Here is an 18,463-nt window from a genome sequence, read left to right on the forward strand (position 1 = left end):
GCCCACTATTAAGACGGTGGGGTCTGGGGCAAAAGGGTAGAAATGGAGGCCAACCTCGATTTAAGTGTCTAAATACCTCAGAGTCGATCATATACACATAACATATAGACTTCTATCTTGATAAACATTTCTTCTCAAGGAACAGAAATCTAGGTTCAAGATTGAATTCTCAGACATGTGCTGGAAAGCGACAACAGGAGAACCAGGTCAGCCTGTTCTCCCTGAAGTCCCCTGGGACTGTTTCTCTTAAGCCTCTAGCTGCAGCTTGCCCAAGGGTCCTGGTAGCGTGAAAGTATACACCCCATTCTGCACATCCAAACTCCTGAACTGCCTCCCCTTGAAGGGAGTCTTAAGTCTGCACATCTCTTAAGTCTCCTGCATGGCAGGCAGGTTCTTTACCACTAGCAGTATTATTTGTGACCGTATATCTAACAGAAATACCTAGAAATAAATGTTTCTAGCGGTATATGTCTGTAGTGCAGAATGTCTTCAGGATGGATTGGGCAAGAGGCCTGCATGTGTTATGGAAGCCAGCTTTGGGCTGGTGGGACAGGGAATTATGGGATCCTGGCTGTCGAGTTTATAGTGGGTAATGGAACATAGACTAGGAGTAGACACAATTCCTCACCAGCTTCACTTGTTCATTCTGTGGTAAGGTACAGCCTGAGATTGAGGATCAGGGCAGGAACCCCTTTCTTGCCCAAGTGTCAGTATACATGCCAATCCCTATGGTATCATGCTATATATACTGTTGCGCTTGCTCTATTTCATGGTTATCATGAAAACCCTCCCATTTACAACAGTATCAGCTGTGTAGGGTTACCTGGAGGTACTATCTAATCCCACGACCTTGTGGAAAATGGGCGTAAACATACTACTGGTACCATGCAGTGTAAAAGTAAAATGAGGTGTAATAAGGACAGTTGGATAAAAAAGTGGAATGTACACAATTTCCTGAGTTCTTGTCCCAGCGATCCAGTCAGGCACATTAGGACTGGTATATCAACGAAATGGTTCTCTAATTAAGGAAGCCAATTCCAAAAATGGTTTATATAACATTTTGAGAGGGGGGCATGCAGAATATATCTATATATTGCTGCACAGTATACAACTTGTGCAGCAACATAGAAAAGGGAAGCCTTCAGAACCATGGTAGTGCACTGTTAACAATTAGGTTGTGTTTTGCTATCATAATGCTGCAATGTGTGTGCGTGCATGCATGCTGACTTCAGTCATGTCCAACTCTTTGTCACCGCATGAACCTTAGCCTTCCAGGCTCCTCTGTTCATAGGATTCTCCAAGCAAGAATCCTATGGATTCTTGGGATTCTGGAGTGGGTTGCCATGCCTTCCTCCAGGGGATCTTCCTGACCCAGGGATTGAACCCACATCTCTTAAGTCTCCTGCATGGCAGGCAGGTTCTTTACCACTAGCATTATTATTTGTGACCGTATATGTAACAGAAAAACCTAGAAATAAATGTTTCAAGTGAAAGCGAAGTAGCTCAGTCTTGTCCAACTCTTTGCAACCCCATGGACTGTAGCCTGCCAAGCTCTTCTATCCATGGGATTTTCCAGGCAAGAATCCTGCAGTGGGTTGCCATTTCCTTCTCCAAGGGATCTTCCCAACCCAGGGATCAAACCCAGGTCTCTTGCATTGAAGGCAGTTTCCTTACCATTGCAGGAAGACTCCTTATATATGTATTTAATACCTTGATCTTTTTTTTTGGGGGGGGGGGTTGGGGGGGTGTTAGTTCTAAAGGTCTTGTAGGTCTTCATAGAACCGTTCAACTTCAGCTTCTTCAGCGTTATTGGTTGGGGCATAGGCTTGGATCACTGCGATATTGACTGGTTTGCCTTGGAAATGAACAGAGATCATTCTGTTGAGATTGCATCCAAGTACTGCATTTGGGGTCTCTTTTGTTGACCATGATGGCTACTCCATTTCTTCTAAGGGATTCCTGCCTGCAGTAGTAGATAGAATGGTCATCTGAGTTAAATTCACCCATTCCAGTCCATTTTAGTTCGCTGATTGCTAGAATGTCGACGTTCACTCTTGCCATCTCCGGTTTGACCACTTCCAATTTGCCTTGATTCACGGACCTAACATCCCAGGTTCCTATGCTTCAGCAATACGTGAAGCGTGAACTTCCAGATGTTCAAGCTGGTTTTAGAAAAGGCAGAGGAACCAGAGATCAAATTGCCAACATCCGCTGGATCATCAAAAAAGCAAGAGAGTTCCAGAAAAACATCTATTTCTGCTTTATTGACTATGCCAAAGCCTTTGACTGTGTGGATCACAATAAACTGTGGAAAATCCTGAAAGAGATGGGAATACCAGATCACCTGACCTGCCTCTTGAGACACCTGTATGCAGGTCAGGAAGCAACAGTTAGAACTGGACATGAACAACAGACTGGTTCCAAATAGGAGAAGGAATACGTCAAAGTTGTATATTGTCACCCTGCTTATTTAACTTACATGCAGAGTACATCATGAGAAACGCTGGGCTGAAGGAAGCACAAGCTGCTATCAAGATTGCCGGGAGAAATATCAATAACCTCAGATATGCAGATGACACCACCCTTATGGCAGAAAGGAACTAAAAAGCCTCTTGATGAAAGTGAAAGAGGAGAGTGAAAACTTGGCTTAAAGCTCAGCATTCAGAAAACTAAGATCATGGCATCTGGTCCTATCACTTCATGGCAAATAGATGGGAAACAGTGTCAGACTTTATTTCTTTGGGCTCCAAAATCACTGTGGATGGTGACTGCAGCCATGAAATTAAAAGACGTTTACCCCTTGGAAGGAAAGTTATGACCAACCTAGATAGCATATTCAAAAGCGGTACTACTTTGCCAACAAAGGTCCGTCTAATCAAGGCTATGGTTTTTCCAGTGGTCATGTAGGGATGTGAGAGTTGGACTGTGAAGAAAGCTGAGCGCCAAAGAATTGATGCTTTTGAACTGTGGTGTTGGAAAAGACTCTTGTGGGTCCCTTGGACTGCAAGGAGATCCAACCAGTCCATCCTAAAGGAGACCAGTCCTGGTTGTTCATTGGAAGGACTGATGCTGAAGCTGAAACTCCAATACTGTGGCCACCTCATGGAAGAGTTGACTCATTGAAAAAGACCCTGATGCTGGGATGGATTGGGGGCAGGAGAAGGGGACGACAGAGGATGAGATGGCTGGATGGCATCAGCAACTCGATGCACTGAGTCTGGATGAACTCCGGGAGTTGGTGATGGACAGGGAGGCCTGGTGTGCTGCGATTCATGGGGTCACAAAGAGTTGGACACGACTGAGTGACTGAACTGAATACCTTGGTATTACCTGTTCACCAGAAATGCTGAACCCATTCACACTCCACCTTCTGTATGAAGGTATTTGTTTCTCAGTGTCTTTGTCACACTCTTCCCTCTGTGACTCAAAACTATCATGTCTTCATTCTTCTCTCGGTACAAATGATCTTAGTTACAAGAACTCCAGCCTTGTTTGGTCGTTGACTGGTTTTCTTTTATCTCCCAAACTGGTTTCAAGTTAGAATATAAATTTAAAAAATCTTAGCTTCTGATTCTGTCTTAGCTACCAAAATGTAATCCAAGATGTGACAACTTCCAAAGACAGAAACCAAGTTCCTGGTTTATATAGTTACTCACAGCATCTATAGCTGCACTGTACAGGCAGCAGCTATTAATACTAGCAAGATGTGGCTCTTTACATTTAAGTTACAATGAAAATTTTAGTTCCCTAGTTGAACTAGCTATACACATTGAAAGTGCTCAACAGCTGGCTGTGGCTAGTGGCTTACTGTGTTGGACAGCCCAGGTTACAGAACGTTCCATCATCGCAAACAACTGCGTTGAATAGCACTGCTCTAAAATAAAAAAAACCTTTGGAAGCAAAATTCCTAATGGCTATTTTATCTCTCATGCTCAACAGCACACTGTAGATACTTAATAAGAGTGGATAAAATGCAAGAACTGAAGCAAAAGAAAGCAAGAAAAAAAAGTTTAATTTTTAGATGAGATATTCCAGGTGCTTTTTTAAGAATTTGGTTATTCTATACAGAACATACAATTATTTCAACATACAAGGTACTCTATCTTGAATACTCTATTTTGAAATTTCAGAAACCATTTTAAAAGCTTTGTCTTGTTTCCAAAAAAATGAGGCAAAATGCTTATTATAAAACACTAGTTTTCAGCACTGCGTACATTGTAAGTAGTTCATTAATGTTCATCTTTAACTTAAATGTTAAACCTGAGGAATTAGAGTTTTTATTATCAGAACTGCATAGCAAAATCATGTCCAGATGATAGAAAAACCAAATAATCTGTGGATCAAGATAATTTGTAAGCCACTTAATTCAGTTTAAAGCAAAACAAGTTGTGTTAGGAGAGATAATAAATGATATCCAGGTTAACAGAGTTTTGAAATGTGTCATTGTGTTTTTAAAAACGATAACGCAACAAAAGTTATCAAATGTTTTAAATGGTCACGTACACCTTATATCATCTATCCAATGAGAACAAACTGTTGAACCATTCCAAAGCTGGTATTTTGCAAAGAATTATTTAGGCCAAATTCAGTCTTTCCATGTGGCATTGGGCAGTCATGAAAGTGCAAATGCCTGGATGGAAACACAGCTTAAATCATTTATTTATGCTACTATTCTACTCTGACACACGTTAATGCTATGGGAGAAATTTTACAATTCTAGAAGTCTTGATATAGAGTACACCTTGATGATAAAATACAAAAAGGCCACAAGTCATGCATAAACTAAAAATGTTAAAGGATATTTTAATCAGGCTTTTAAAAAAAATTCAGGTTTCATGTCCTGGTGATACCACTTTAAGCACATGCTTTATCAAAGTAAATGGCATCTAGAGGTATCCAAACACTTAAGTCCATTATTAACTAAAAGTAATACTTCACATTTACATAGCATTTTACTGTGGTTGAATCTATTTCATATACTCCATTTGATTTTATTCCTCACAACAGCCCTGTGAGGTAGGCTGAACAAGTTACACTGTTGTAAAGGCAAGTTACATTGCCTTTATGTAAGGCAGTGGAAGCCCAAAGATGATAAGTGATGATGTAGAGATCACAGATATAGTATATGGTAGAGCTAAGGTGATTAATTTTAAATACTTTAAAAGAGATTAAGCCAAAATATTTTTATTATATCTATAAAATTTAAAGACAAGTGGTTTTTAATACAAATCATTTCAAAACTTTAGCTATTATGTATCTTATTGTATGAATTAGTTATAAATTTGATTTTAAAGAGTCTCCCCTAAAAGGTAAATTAGATGCAATGCTTTGGTATCTTAGAGATTTTGGAAATGTTAAAAAAAAAAAAAAAAGCATTCTCATAACCCTTAAGCTCTCCAAAAAGTTCTAACACTAACAAAAATATCTTTTACCAATCACTTACAATAAACTTAAGTAGCTCCAAGGCAAAGCAAACACATTCACCTACGGGCTGTGCTACAGACTGTGAAATCCTCTGCATGTTCATCCCCAGGAACCAACTTATATTGATTGGGTACCGTTAAGAAAATATACCAATTTAAACTAACACAGCTCAAATGATTACAAATCAAAAGTCAGTACCTTATACTGACTCGGAAATAACAAATACTGTTTTAACTTGAATGTGAGTAGGAGAAAAGTACTATGGTGATCTCTGATATTAATTTTATAAGTCAATACTAACCTTTATATGGCATACCCAACAATATATTTTCAACAAAAACATATACCATGTGTGATCCAGTTAACCTCCAAATTACTCAAAAAGCTTATTTACATTAATCAAATATTCCAGGTAACAAAGCTATCATATGTGACATTAGGATCACAAGTATTTGCATAATATGAATACTGTAAGATACACACAAAACTAAAACTATACTGACTACGAGGTAATCTTTCTGCAATGATTAAGGAAAATTCATGATCACTTATAAATGCTCCAGCACTGGTGTTAAGAAATATAAATTTAAAATAACAAATAACTTTATGGTTATTTGGATGCCGAGTAAATTTATGCTGACCATTTACTTCCCTAAAATAATATATTCAGTGTAAAAATAAAATCAAGGGAAGAAACTTTTTCAGAAACATCTTACATGACTACATATAGGTGAACCATTTTACATGCAGTTAATTATAATTTTTTATAAACTCTTAACATTTACTTTTTAAAATTTCTGACTTGATTAGCAAAAACATTGTTTTTAAGATGCAAACTTTGTCATACCTTTCAAAAGCAGCAAAAGTACTGTACACACAGAAAATCAAACTTCACAAAGTTAGGAAATCTGAATAGCAAGTATGACTGCCATCCCAGACTTAAATATTTGTTACACGAATTAACCATTAAATGAATAATGATCTTACAAATATGGAGTTTTCTCCAAAAGAATTATCATGATGATTTTTAAATACAGTCCTTAGTCTGTTTAGCTTAGATTCACATATTTTATGGAAGTCTACACTGTCCCTTCTAAAATGAATACTTTGAAATAATCATTTTTCATGTATCTGCTAAGTCACTTCAGTCGTGTCTGACTCTGTGCGACCCTATAGACGGCAGCCCATCAGGCTCCCCCGTCCCTGGGATTCTCCAGGCAATAACACTGGAGTGGGTTGCCATTTCCTTCTCCAATGCATGAAAGTGAAAAGTGAAAGTGAAGTTGCTCAGTCGTGTCTGTCCCTTAGCGACCCCATGGACTGCAGCCTTCCAGGCTCCTCCATCCATGGGATTTTCCAGGCAAGAGTCCTGGAGTGGGGTGCAGATTTTCATATATATCCTTTTCTAATTTTCCCCATATGTTTCCAAAAGACACTAAGTAACTCAATAATTTTATGTGATTTAAAGTATATGTAGGAAAATTAATCATTTTGGGTAAGTCATGAAATAAGAGTATCTTAGCCTAACTAAATCATTTTCTTCTTTATATCACTGAAGATCAGCACAAAAATTCAAATTATACATAATACTGCACATACTTTAATTTCGTAAGTGAGCAAATAAAACCAAGCCAGTATGTCTCTTCAGATGACAATACGGGGGAAAATGATTGCAGAACAAATTAGGTGAAGTCCAGCTGTACAGCAGCAGTTCATGGTTTGTCAAAATAGTACAGATTCCACCAGTTAAACCCCTGTACAGACAGGCACACCTTTAATACTTTCAAATTGTCTACCTACACCTGGAACATTCAAAGAATTACTGTATATTAAATTTCTATGTGCACTTAGTAAATATTTGGTATGTACATATTTACGAAAAGTTAAAGATGTATGTGACAGTCAGTCCAAAGAGTCAAAATGAAATGTAAAAAAATTCTTTTTTCTAAAGTGCTTAAGGCAACTCCTTCATTTTTTATCCAGTTTACTACAACTGGTTTGAGATTCAACTGCTAAAAGAGAAAGGCAATACTAAGTGTATATTTTTATAAAACATAATTTTTTACACTTGTGGTATATCCACTACCATCAACCTCTCATGCATTTCTTTTGTAGAAAGCAATCATGTTTGACCTGTCAAAACAAAGATTAAAAAAAAAAAAATTTTAAAGAGTATACCAACTTTCCATGTCTTCAATTGAGGAAAAAATCTCAATATTTTTTAATTCCAATGTTAATGAGAATGTTATATATTGTGTCAAGTTAACAGTTACCTTAATTTAAGACTATGTAAATAGGCACTACAGTTGATTATTTTCTAGTTTGAAAATGAGAATGACAAACTTCCTCAGTTTAACTTAACACAAATAAACTTAAATGAATTAAGCTAAAAGCCCACACATTTTTTTTTTTGTATTTCTGGGAAGGAGGGGGGCGGACCTTTAAGAAGAAGCATAGTAAGAGGGAAACCCCAGATTCTTATTTTGAAGTATAAAAGTATTACTTCAAATGAATTTTTCCAAATGATACTAGAATATTTTATATGAAGGGTTTCAAATGATGGGATGAGCACACACAAGAATCATATGCACTCCTCCAGCCCCTGACTAGTATTTTCCTTTCCTCATGCCCCTGCAATAGAACTCCTCACCAGTATTACGTAATGGTCTCTGGTTTAAATATCAGTTGACAATGCATGGGGCATGGAGTGAGAGCATGCTTAAGAGGAAGAAGGCACTTAAAATTAAAAACAGGATATAATTATACAGACATAATAGTAAAAGTTTTTATATAAGAACTTCTGGCTTTTTCAGTGTCATTTTTGTTAAAATATACATGACTTCACATAAAGCAGCTCCGCCACTAACTTACTGCTTTCAGGTTTAACTCTATGAAAGAGAATTATAACTTCCTGTTTCCTTAGGTCCTGCAATAACCCTGCTGCAGAGAACAGGACATCCAAAAATTTCTTTTAAAATCTCTAGGAAAAACAAAAATCAAAATTATATTTATTTGGAGAATCAAAACAATATCTACTGACAATATCATACTCTAAACTGCCTTATGGTTTTTAAAATACGTTATCAGACAACAGTATAGATATGACTGTCCTCTGGAAAAATGAATACCCAGTTTGAATAAAATTCCTCATTAGATTTGTTTTACAAAGAACAAAACATCTCATCAGTAAGCAATAAACTTTAAGAGAGACTGAGCTGTTCCTATCCCACAAGTCTTTCTATAGATAGTAACTCAAATGTACACAGCAATGGTCACTTCTAGGGAGAAAGGTATCATAAGACAATATACTTAAAATATGAATGGAAGAAAGGTCAACAGGAGAAAGTAACAGCTTCGAAAATTAAGGAAAATACAAACCCAGACCTCTTGAAAATGCTCAAGGAATTCTTAAATACTGTAATGACAACTTTCAATTTGGCTCAAAGAACTTGTTACAAATTTTAATCAACTTTAAAAATATAAATGCTTTGCTCAATAATCATGGGTGTTACTCATGGTTTAACACATCTTCCCTATGTATGGTAAAGATCACTCTATGTTGATTTTTTTTTGAAGAATTATGATCCTTTAGAAAGCAAATGAAGTAGTAAAAAGACTGAGAGAAAAATAACCTCTGAATAGGTATGTCTGAAAAATTCATGTGCCAAATAAGTCAGAGATACATAGTTTTTTCAAAACTCTTTGTTTTTAAGCATTCCATCTTACTAAAAAGCAGATATAGATGACTTCAGTAAAGAATAGTTTTAGGCACCTCCCTTTATAACCTTTTCTTTATAGATAAAACTTGAATAGGTAGCTTTTTCTACTTTCTATATAGCTTTAATGATCTTTCACCTTACTAAAAATATTAAAAATAAGCATAATTACTACCAATTACACCAAATTCAAGTGGGAATTTTACCAAAACTATTAAAGTTTCTATTAAACTAGACAAAAAAATCCGAAAATATAGCGCTTTAAAAAAATCTTACCCATCATTCAAAATAATGGAAAGAGGTCTAATTAAACAAGGTAACGTATAAAGAATATCTCTTTGCAGCAGGTAAAAAACTGAAATTTGGGCAATTTAAAGCTATTGTATCTAGAAACACTTCCTGTCCACTCTCTATTTTGAGTTATAAACCGTGAGAGAAATATCACAATATTTGGAAAGAAGAAAATAATATACAATCTAGTTGAAAAACAAGAGATAACAATTTAGCAAACCTCAACTTATTTATAAAAGGGGAAAAATAAACTACTGTAAGAAAACCTTTCTAGCACGCCCAATCAATTTTTTTCAGTTTTTAGAAAACCATGGAAGACTGTACAGTTTTAAAGCTTCAGTGTAAGAATTAAATAATAGGTAGTGATGACATTAAAAAAAAGGGAACGTATAGGGGAAAGACGATTTAAATGCTTTTCCCTCAGGTCCTAGGGCTACCATACGTAACTAAACATTTTAGAATAGTCAAAGTAATCCAAGAAACACAAAAATGAGTTTCTATGTAACTACTTAACACTGCCTTTTTTTCTCATTTACTCTTCAGAACATCAGTTTCTTGCTAGACGTCTGCTTGCTTCTCTGATGCCCCACAGCAGGCTCCTGTGAATGCTTCCTACTAGATGCCTGATGAGAACAGACTCCAGACCTTAGAGCAGAAGGTAGCAAACCTGACTTCCACCACTTGTAAACTGCTGCGATTAGTAACTGCACGGAAAAGGCCACCCAATCAAAAAGGAGTGGGGGAAGATAAACAAATTCTGAGTAGGCATCACTGAGTAATATTGTTTAAGCTGCTAGTGGAGCCAGTCATTCCATTTTCATTTTTCTGAAGAGTCCTCACAGCACTTGGAACCTGCATCCCAGTACTCAAAGAAAGTCCACCACACCAAACCTAAGAAAGGACAGAAACAAAGCTGCAGTCAGACTCCAAACCAAGTGAAAACTTAAAGGATCCTGACACTTTTCCATCTGAAAGGCAAAAATAAGTGACCACAAGTGAACATCATTCAATTTCAAACTGAAAACCTTCGTATGTGAACTGAGGGGGAGTAGAAAAGCTAACTCAAGGGTCTTTTAGAACCATACTGGCCAAAGGAAATCTTATGACAGCAGAACTCACTGGAGCTACACATGAGAGGGAAATAAGGGCTGTAGAAATTTAGAGACTAAATTGGATTAATTTAGCCAAAAAGATACTATCATTACTGATACTAAAGTTCACAACCAAGAGAAGTACACAAAGATTCATCTTTCTCATCCCAATTGCAGCCTTGGATTTTGATAATGGGTTGTGGCCTGAAACTATAGGAATCTAACACCCCTCTGTTAACAGAGTAATCCCATTGGCTTCTTCCCTAACTTGTTAACAATAAGAACCCTTTTATAATTCTCTAAGATAATCTGAGAAAAACACAAATGGCAATATCCAAATACACTTGCCATATTCTATTATCATAAATGTGAATGAGTTTATGAAAGATAAAACTGCTTCACTTGTGTTGAACAAAGCAGCTATCATTCAGTAAAGTAAATGATAACTGATATGGAATAGAGTCAAGAGAATTAAAATGTGAAAATATGAATCATTTAAACTATCATCAACTGCCATGTATATAGCAGACAAGCTTAAAGCAAGGGAGATTCTAGAAATTTTTTATGTATTCCCACCTTCAACTATATCTAAGTATTCAATATTTACTCAGTAACCATAGTATAGTTACAAAGAATTTGCAGACTGTGAAATGCATGGCTATATAATTAACATTCCAAAATTTTTAAACTTTAAGGTTCAGTACATTGTTCTTAAAATACAAGAAAATATGGTACAAATGAACCTATTTATGAGACAGAAGCAGAGTCACCGATACAGAGAACAGACTCATGGCTGCCAAGGGGGATGTGGTTAGGGAAGGGTAGACTGGGAGTCTGGGGTTAACAGATGCAAACTATTACATAGAGAATACATAAACAACAAGATCCTACAGTATAGACAGGAACTATATCCAATATCCTGGGATAACCATAATGGAGAAGAATATAAAAAAGAGTGTAAAGAGGAATTCCCTGGTGATCCAGTGGTTAGGACTCAGCGCTTTCACTGCCAGAGCCCAGATGCAACCCCTGGTCAGGGAACTAAGAGCCTGCAAACAGCTTAGTCAAGGAAAAAAAAAAGTTTATGTGTGTACACCTGAGTCACTGTGTTGTACAGAAGAAATTAATACAACATTGTAAATCAACTGTATTTCAATAAAAAATAAATTTTAGAAATACAAAAGCTACTCTGATTATGAAACTATCATATTATTTAACTGAAAATTAAGTGATTTACAGAAATATTTACTCAAAGTATCTGGCACCAAAGTGGAAGAGCACATCCGTGGAGAAAGGTTAGTCTTTTTCAGAAAGTGGCACTGGAACACGTGGGTATCCATGTGCAAAAAACAGATCTTAGACTATACTCTGCATCACATACAAAAATTAACTCAAAATGGATCCAAGACCTAAATGTAAAACTTTTTAATTATAAAGTTACAAGAAAAAAACAAAAGAAAATATCTCTGTGACCTTGAGCTGGGCAAAGCATGACATTAACAAGAATATTTATAGAAGTTCTATTTGTAAATGTCTCCAGTGGGAAAGCACTCAAGTGGTCAACTAAATTAGAATGTGTAAATAAATCCTGATATAGTCATACAATGAAAAACTATACATATACATATAGAACTATGTGAACTAGCACACCGTGGAAAAACATGCATAAATCTCACATATGTATGTTGAGCCCAAAAGATATTGTACGATTCCATTTATACAAAGTTGAAAAGGAGGCAAATGAATTTATGGTATTAAAACTCAAGACAGTAATCACTTTGGAGGAGGGCCATTAGAGGCTGGAAATGGGTACAATGTTCCACTTCCTGACCAAGATGCTGATTACAAAAATGAGTGCAGTCCTATGAAAACACTGATCAAACTACATGCTTGTGATTTGCAGACTTTTAGGTCTTAACACTTACTTCAGTAAAATATACATACAATCACAAAACATACAATCACAGACGTAGGAGAGGTAGACTAGGGAAAGGAAGAGGAATATAAGAAAAAAATAAGATATTGTGTTTCCCCAAATAGATAGCATAGATATTCTCCTTAAAGTTGCCAAACCAAATATAAATTAGGTACTAACCATGAAACCAGGTAGTACTGGCTGAGTAAATTTTGCCTTAAAGGAATACAACAACTGTTTTGAGTTTGCATCATAGAAAGAAAGCTGACCTAGAGGGAAGGAGAAAAAAAAGTCACATTTATTACTGGAAAAAAAAAATTTAACATCTAATTAAGTCTAACATATAATCATGCATAAAAGTAATAACCAAATGAATATTTGTCACTTTGAGGACTGGACTTAGGAATTCTCACTTGAAAATCGGTAGTAAATATGTTTAAGAAAAAGCCCAAAACCACTTTTCTTTCCCTGGTTTTTAAGATCTCCATAGTGCTTTCATAATCTGGTACTATCCAATTATTCAACTATAGACTTCTCTTTTTTACCATTATTTAACAAATGGTTCCCTTAGCCCAGTAAAAACCACGGTTATTTCTTCCTCCCCGCCCCCCACCTTTTTTTTTTTAACTATAACCAGCCTTTCCACTCAATCCTATCACCATTTAAGGTTTACTCTATTAGACTTTGTCCTCTAATTACTTAAAGCCATACTCATACCCTAGTCTCTAAAATCATGGTATAATTATCACTGCTTCAGTTTTAGTTCTTTTTTAAGGTCTCCTGACAGTCTCTCTTTCAACAATGATCATGTAACTAAATCATTGTCCTTCTGACCACCTAACTGTCCAACCTGATGACACACTTGCAACTGTTATCATTTCTTCAAACTTTTCTCTCATGACTATTTTCTTGGTTTGTTTCTTAATCCTGAGGATATCTTCTGTTTCTTTTCCTTCTATTCTAAATGTAGATGCTTGTCCAGGATCTTTTCTCTCTACAAGATTCCCATAATAAATCAGCAGCCACTAAACAAAGAAGAAAAGAACTAACATTATGTCTACTAGAAAAGAAACTAACATTATGTCTACTGTTTATATAAACTACTTCAAAATACCAAGCAACCTATATGTGGTCACAAAGTTAGTGTACAGAAGAGCAATAACACTTAACGGCTCTGTGCAATATTCAGTGGCCGTTCTGTGATGCCATAACTAATATTTAGCTTCAGCTAAGTAATGCCACGTGGCTGTCCTGCTGGTATCTCATCTTTCCCCGGGATGCTCTATGCTCTCTACCGTGTTGATGGTATGATCATACTTCTGATCACACTGGATGGAACCTCAGTCATCTTCAGTTCTTCTCTGTCTCTTCTTCCAATCCATATTTTTAGTAGTCAAGTCCTATGAATTCTACTTTCACACCATCAAATCCATTTTTCTTGATTCCCCACTGCTCAGGCCTCTCTCACCACTAATTACTCAACCAGTACTTATTAAGGGTTTACTATGTAAAGAAAGGCAAGGCGAAAGAATGTTAAAACTACCACACAATTACACTCATCTTACATGCTAGTAATGCTCAAAATTCTCCAACCAGGCTTCAACAGTATGTGAACTGTGAACTTCCAGATGTTCAAGCTGGATTTAGAAAAGGCAGAGAATACCCTCCTTGTGGCTCAGCTGGTAAAGAAAAGGCAGAGGAACCAGAGATCAAATTGCCAACATACACTGGATCATCGAAAAAGCAAGAGAGTTCCAGAAAAACATCTATTTCTGCTTTATTGACTATCTAAAGCCTTTGACTGTGTGGATCGCAACAAACTATGGAAAATTCTGAAAGAGATGGGAATATCAGACCACCTGACCTGCCTCTTGAGAAATCTGTATGCAGATCAGGAAGCAACAGTTAGAACTGGACATGGAACAACAGACTGGTTCCAAATAGGAAAAGGAGTACGTCAGGTCTGTATATTGTAACCCTGCTTATTTAACTTATATGCAGAGTACATCATGAAAAACGCTGCGCTGGAAGAAGCACAAGCTGGAATCAAGATTGCTGGGAGAAATATCAATAACCTCAGATATGCAGATGACACCATCTTTATGGAAGAAAGCGAAGAAGAACTAAAGAGCCTCTTAATGAGAGTGAAAGAGGAGAGTGAAAAAGTTGGCTTAAAACTCAACATCCAGAAAACTAAGATCATGGCATCTGGTCCCATAATTTCATGGCAAATAGATGGGAAACAGTGGCAGACTTTATTTTTGGGCATTCCAAAATCACTGCAGATGGTGACTGCAGCCATAAAATTAAAAGACACTTACTCCTTGAAAAAAAGTTATGACCAACCTAGACAGCATATTAAAAAGCAGAGACATTACTTTGCCAACAAAGGTCCATCTAGTCAAAGAGATGGTTTTTCCAGTAGTCATGTATGGATGTGAGAGTTGGACTATAAAGAAAGCTGAGTGCCAAAGAATTGATGCTTTTGAACTGTGGTGTTCAAAAGAGAGTCCCTTGGACTGCACAGAGATCCAACCAGTCAATCCTAAAGGAAATCAGTCCTGAATATTCATTGGAAGGACTGACACTGAAGCTGAAACTCCAATAATTTGGCCACCTGATGCGAAGAATCAACTCATTTGAAAAGACCCTGATGCTAGGGAAGATTGAAGGTGGGAGGAGAAGGGGATGACAGAGGATGAGATGGTTGGATGGCATCACCGACTTCATGGACATGAATTTGAGTAAGCTTCAGGAATTGGTGATGGACAGGGATGCCTGGTGTGCTGCAGTCTATGGGGTCGCAAAGAATCGGACACGACTGAGCAACTGAACTGAACTGAACTGATATAAAGCACTTGCCAAGCAATAAGGACATAATACTTAACAAAACAGACATGGTCCTGTCTATATTACTTAAAGACCACCTTGAAAAGTCTTCCTCTCTCAGTATTTTGCAACCTGTTCCACATTTAACCATTTATTCTCTAATATGTCTAAAACTATATTACCATCATATAGCTACAGTTTTCTAAAATAAACAGAAGTCCCCCTTCAACTAGTAAAAAAAGACTAGCTTGTTATTATTTTTCAAGGCCCTCAGAATTTGATCCTATCCTACATTACAATTTATTTCTATACCCTATGCTTTAGGTTAACAATTATACTTCTCACTATCCTTAAGGAATCTTTAATTATACTTAATATTTAAGTATCTTTAATTATACTTATCTTTAAGGAATCAAAGTATGGGAAAAGAGACAAAAGAAGATAAGCAAATGCTATCTTGGTAGTTTAAAAAGAAAGAATGTATTGATATGCCAATAAATTTACTATTTATCCTGAGGAAAATTATTTATGAGTCTAAGTAAATTTTTTAAAATGCAGCAAAACTGACATGTCATCACAAAAAATAAATCAATCTAAAGTCAATTTTTTTTCCTTTTTGAATAACTAGGTTGATACTTCATGGAACTCTTTGGATATAACATTACTTAAAATCATAAAACTTGGTTTTATTAGCTTTAAGTATCAACTTGGAGTGAGGCATTTAGGAAATTAATTTTGTTCCCTACTTCATCTACAAAAGTTTTATATTTAGATGACAGCAGACAAGACACTTATCAAATACCTAACTCAAAAAGCTTAAAGATAAACACCAAGTTAATTTTTAGATGATCTTAAGAGGAGGGAAGATTGGCAAAATCTATTAAGATGAAACTTAAGGACAAATACAGTGTTCTTCATTTGAGTTACAAATAGCAAAGAAACCCCTCTACACTGCCTAATATCAGAGGAAAAAGATAATCTGCCAGATTAGTGGATTAGGTGGCTACCAGCTCAATATTGATCTACAATGCTGTTAAGTCGTATTACTAGAAATCGTGCTGCCAAATCACTCATCTACGGTGGTCAAAAGTTGTGTGTTCTACTTTGAGAATCAATCTTTAAAATGTACATAGACATAGTATACAACCACAGGTGATAATAAAGGTTTGGAAAAAATGAAATTAAAAGGAACAGCTAATGTTACAGAGAATGTACGGTCTGGAAAAATAGGGAAAGAGAAGCAATGTTAGTAATAGGGAAAGAGAAGCAACGTTAGTTTTTAAACAAATAAGGATTATAATGTAAATATGAATTAGGGAACATAATTCTGTGTTTCTTCAAATGACAAGACTTAATAGCAAGAGTCTCAGAAGTTACTGAGAGACAAAATGAGTTGACTTAAGAAAAACCTTCTAATCAAATCTTATCCTACAGTGAAACAGGCTGCCTTCTAAGACCATTAGCTTCACACAGAAAAGTTCGAGCACAGGAGTGGCAACTACTCACAGAGACAATGTAATAAGGAAATCATACTACGTGGCAAAAGGACTGGGTAATTTCTAAGGTCTATTTTGACTCAAAAAAATCTGACCCTACCACTCTTATCAGTTATCAAAACAAGGTAAGGGAGGAATTAAAATGGGTATAAGAAATTTTAATGCTCATAACTAAAATTAGCAACATCTTTTTTTTTCAGACTTACTTAGTATATTATAGACGAGAGCTTTTATAGGCCTGCAAGCAGACATCACATGCCCTTTCTGTCAACCATAGACCTGAAGTTATGTTATGTTTGTGATCACATCCTAGTAGGTCAAAACATCCTTGCCACAATACTAGTGGAAATTCCATACAGATTATTACTAGAGGAAAGCATGGGCTTCTCTGGTGGCTCAGATGGTAAAGAATCCGCCTACGATAGGAGACCTGGGCTCGATCCCTGGGTTGCGAAGATCCCCTGGAGGAGGGCATGGCAACCCATTCCAGTATTCTTGCCTGGAGAATCCCATGGACAGAGGTGTCTGTCAAGCTACAGTCCATGGGGTTGTAAAGAGTCAGACATGACTGAGCAACTAAGCACAATGCAGAGTAATGAAATACAAACAATGATGGTGAAATGACTTAGGAGAAAATCAGCAAACTTACCCCCATCAAAATCACAAAATACACCTATTCTTTCAGGAACAGCAACATCCAAGGCTTTGACCTTATTATTATGCTTTGCTGCAAATGTGTTCTGTAGCCAGTTGTTCACATGGATACACCAACTAGTGTTTGTCTTTCCCAATTGGTCAAATTTCCCCAAAGTCTTGTACGCCACTCCCACACTGTAGGATTTACAGTCCTTCTGGGCCTTGACCTCCCAATAATGTTGTCCACTTTCAATAGCTGTGTCTCCTACAAAAGATTAGAAGGTAAATTTAACTCTTACCTGTTTCTTATGACTTACAGAGTTTTACCTATATTTGGTCGCACAAAATGGCACCAAAAAGTCTGATTCAGGAGAATAATCATGTTAACACAGACACTAAATGCAGAGTGTCTGCTATAATGACTTGTATGTTTACTAACTTCTCTGAATATAAAAGGCTTCAGAACTTTTCTTCCTTATTATCCCCTTAAGAGTTATAAATGTGGAGCACTACACAAACTGAAATAGAATTTAAAACATATCAATAACAAGATAATTTGAAAACCTACCAAAGCAACTAGGCTTCAAGGGGGAGAAATTTGGCAAATATTCATTCAATACACAGGCAGCCACGCCACCCCTGAGTAGAAAGTCCACCCATGTGACTGTGATGCTTTTAATCTGAGATAATGAAGAATTATTATGTTTAATAATATCCTACCCAACACTGTGTACGATTCCCCCGTAAAACGATCTCTGCTGCCTCTTACTGCTGGTGGCCTGGAGCCTACAGATGTCCGTTTAGGGGATGGGGTACCACTTCTATATAAACAGGAACAAAAAGAAAAACAAATATTCTATGTTGTACATGTTTCACAAACTAAAATTACAGATAAAAGGAAACTTTGAAGAGCTTTCTAATCATGCTGCACAAAAAGCAAAATTTAATTTTATTTGAATTATTTACTATTAAACAGAGTTGTCAATTATAACACTTACGTGTAAGAAATCATCAACATAAAGCAAGCTAAAAACACTAATACCATGCAGACAGAGCAAGGCTTGT

The 18,463-nt window shown here is 36.4% G+C and overlaps 1 protein-coding gene across 2 annotated transcripts in view; it reads right to left on the reverse strand.

The window, feature by feature from the left end:
• Positions 1 to 3,991: 3,991 nt before the first annotated feature.
• FSD1L (fibronectin type III and SPRY domain containing 1 like) overlaps positions 3,992 to 18,463 on the reverse strand; it is a 69,009-nt gene continuing 54,537 nt past the window's right edge. For both annotated transcript variants that reach the window (XM_070375174.1, XM_070375172.1), the window contains 4 exons: positions 18,119 to 18,219; positions 17,412 to 17,663; positions 12,618 to 12,706; positions 3,992 to 10,322 (listed from right to left, as the gene is read on the reverse strand). In XM_070375174.1, coding sequence (XP_070231275.1) covers positions 10,200 to 10,322; positions 12,618 to 12,706; positions 17,412 to 17,663; positions 18,119 to 18,219 — 565 coding nt within the window. In that variant the 3' untranslated portion in view covers positions 3,992 to 10,199. The remainder of the gene's footprint in view (positions 10,323 to 12,617; positions 12,707 to 17,411; positions 17,664 to 18,118; positions 18,220 to 18,463) is intronic.

Source organism: Bos mutus, chromosome 8 (genome assembly GCF_027580195.1).
Source record: "Bos mutus isolate GX-2022 chromosome 8, NWIPB_WYAK_1.1, whole genome shotgun sequence".
In the NCBI taxonomy this organism is placed as follows: Eukaryota; Metazoa; Chordata; class Mammalia; order Artiodactyla; family Bovidae; genus Bos; species Bos mutus.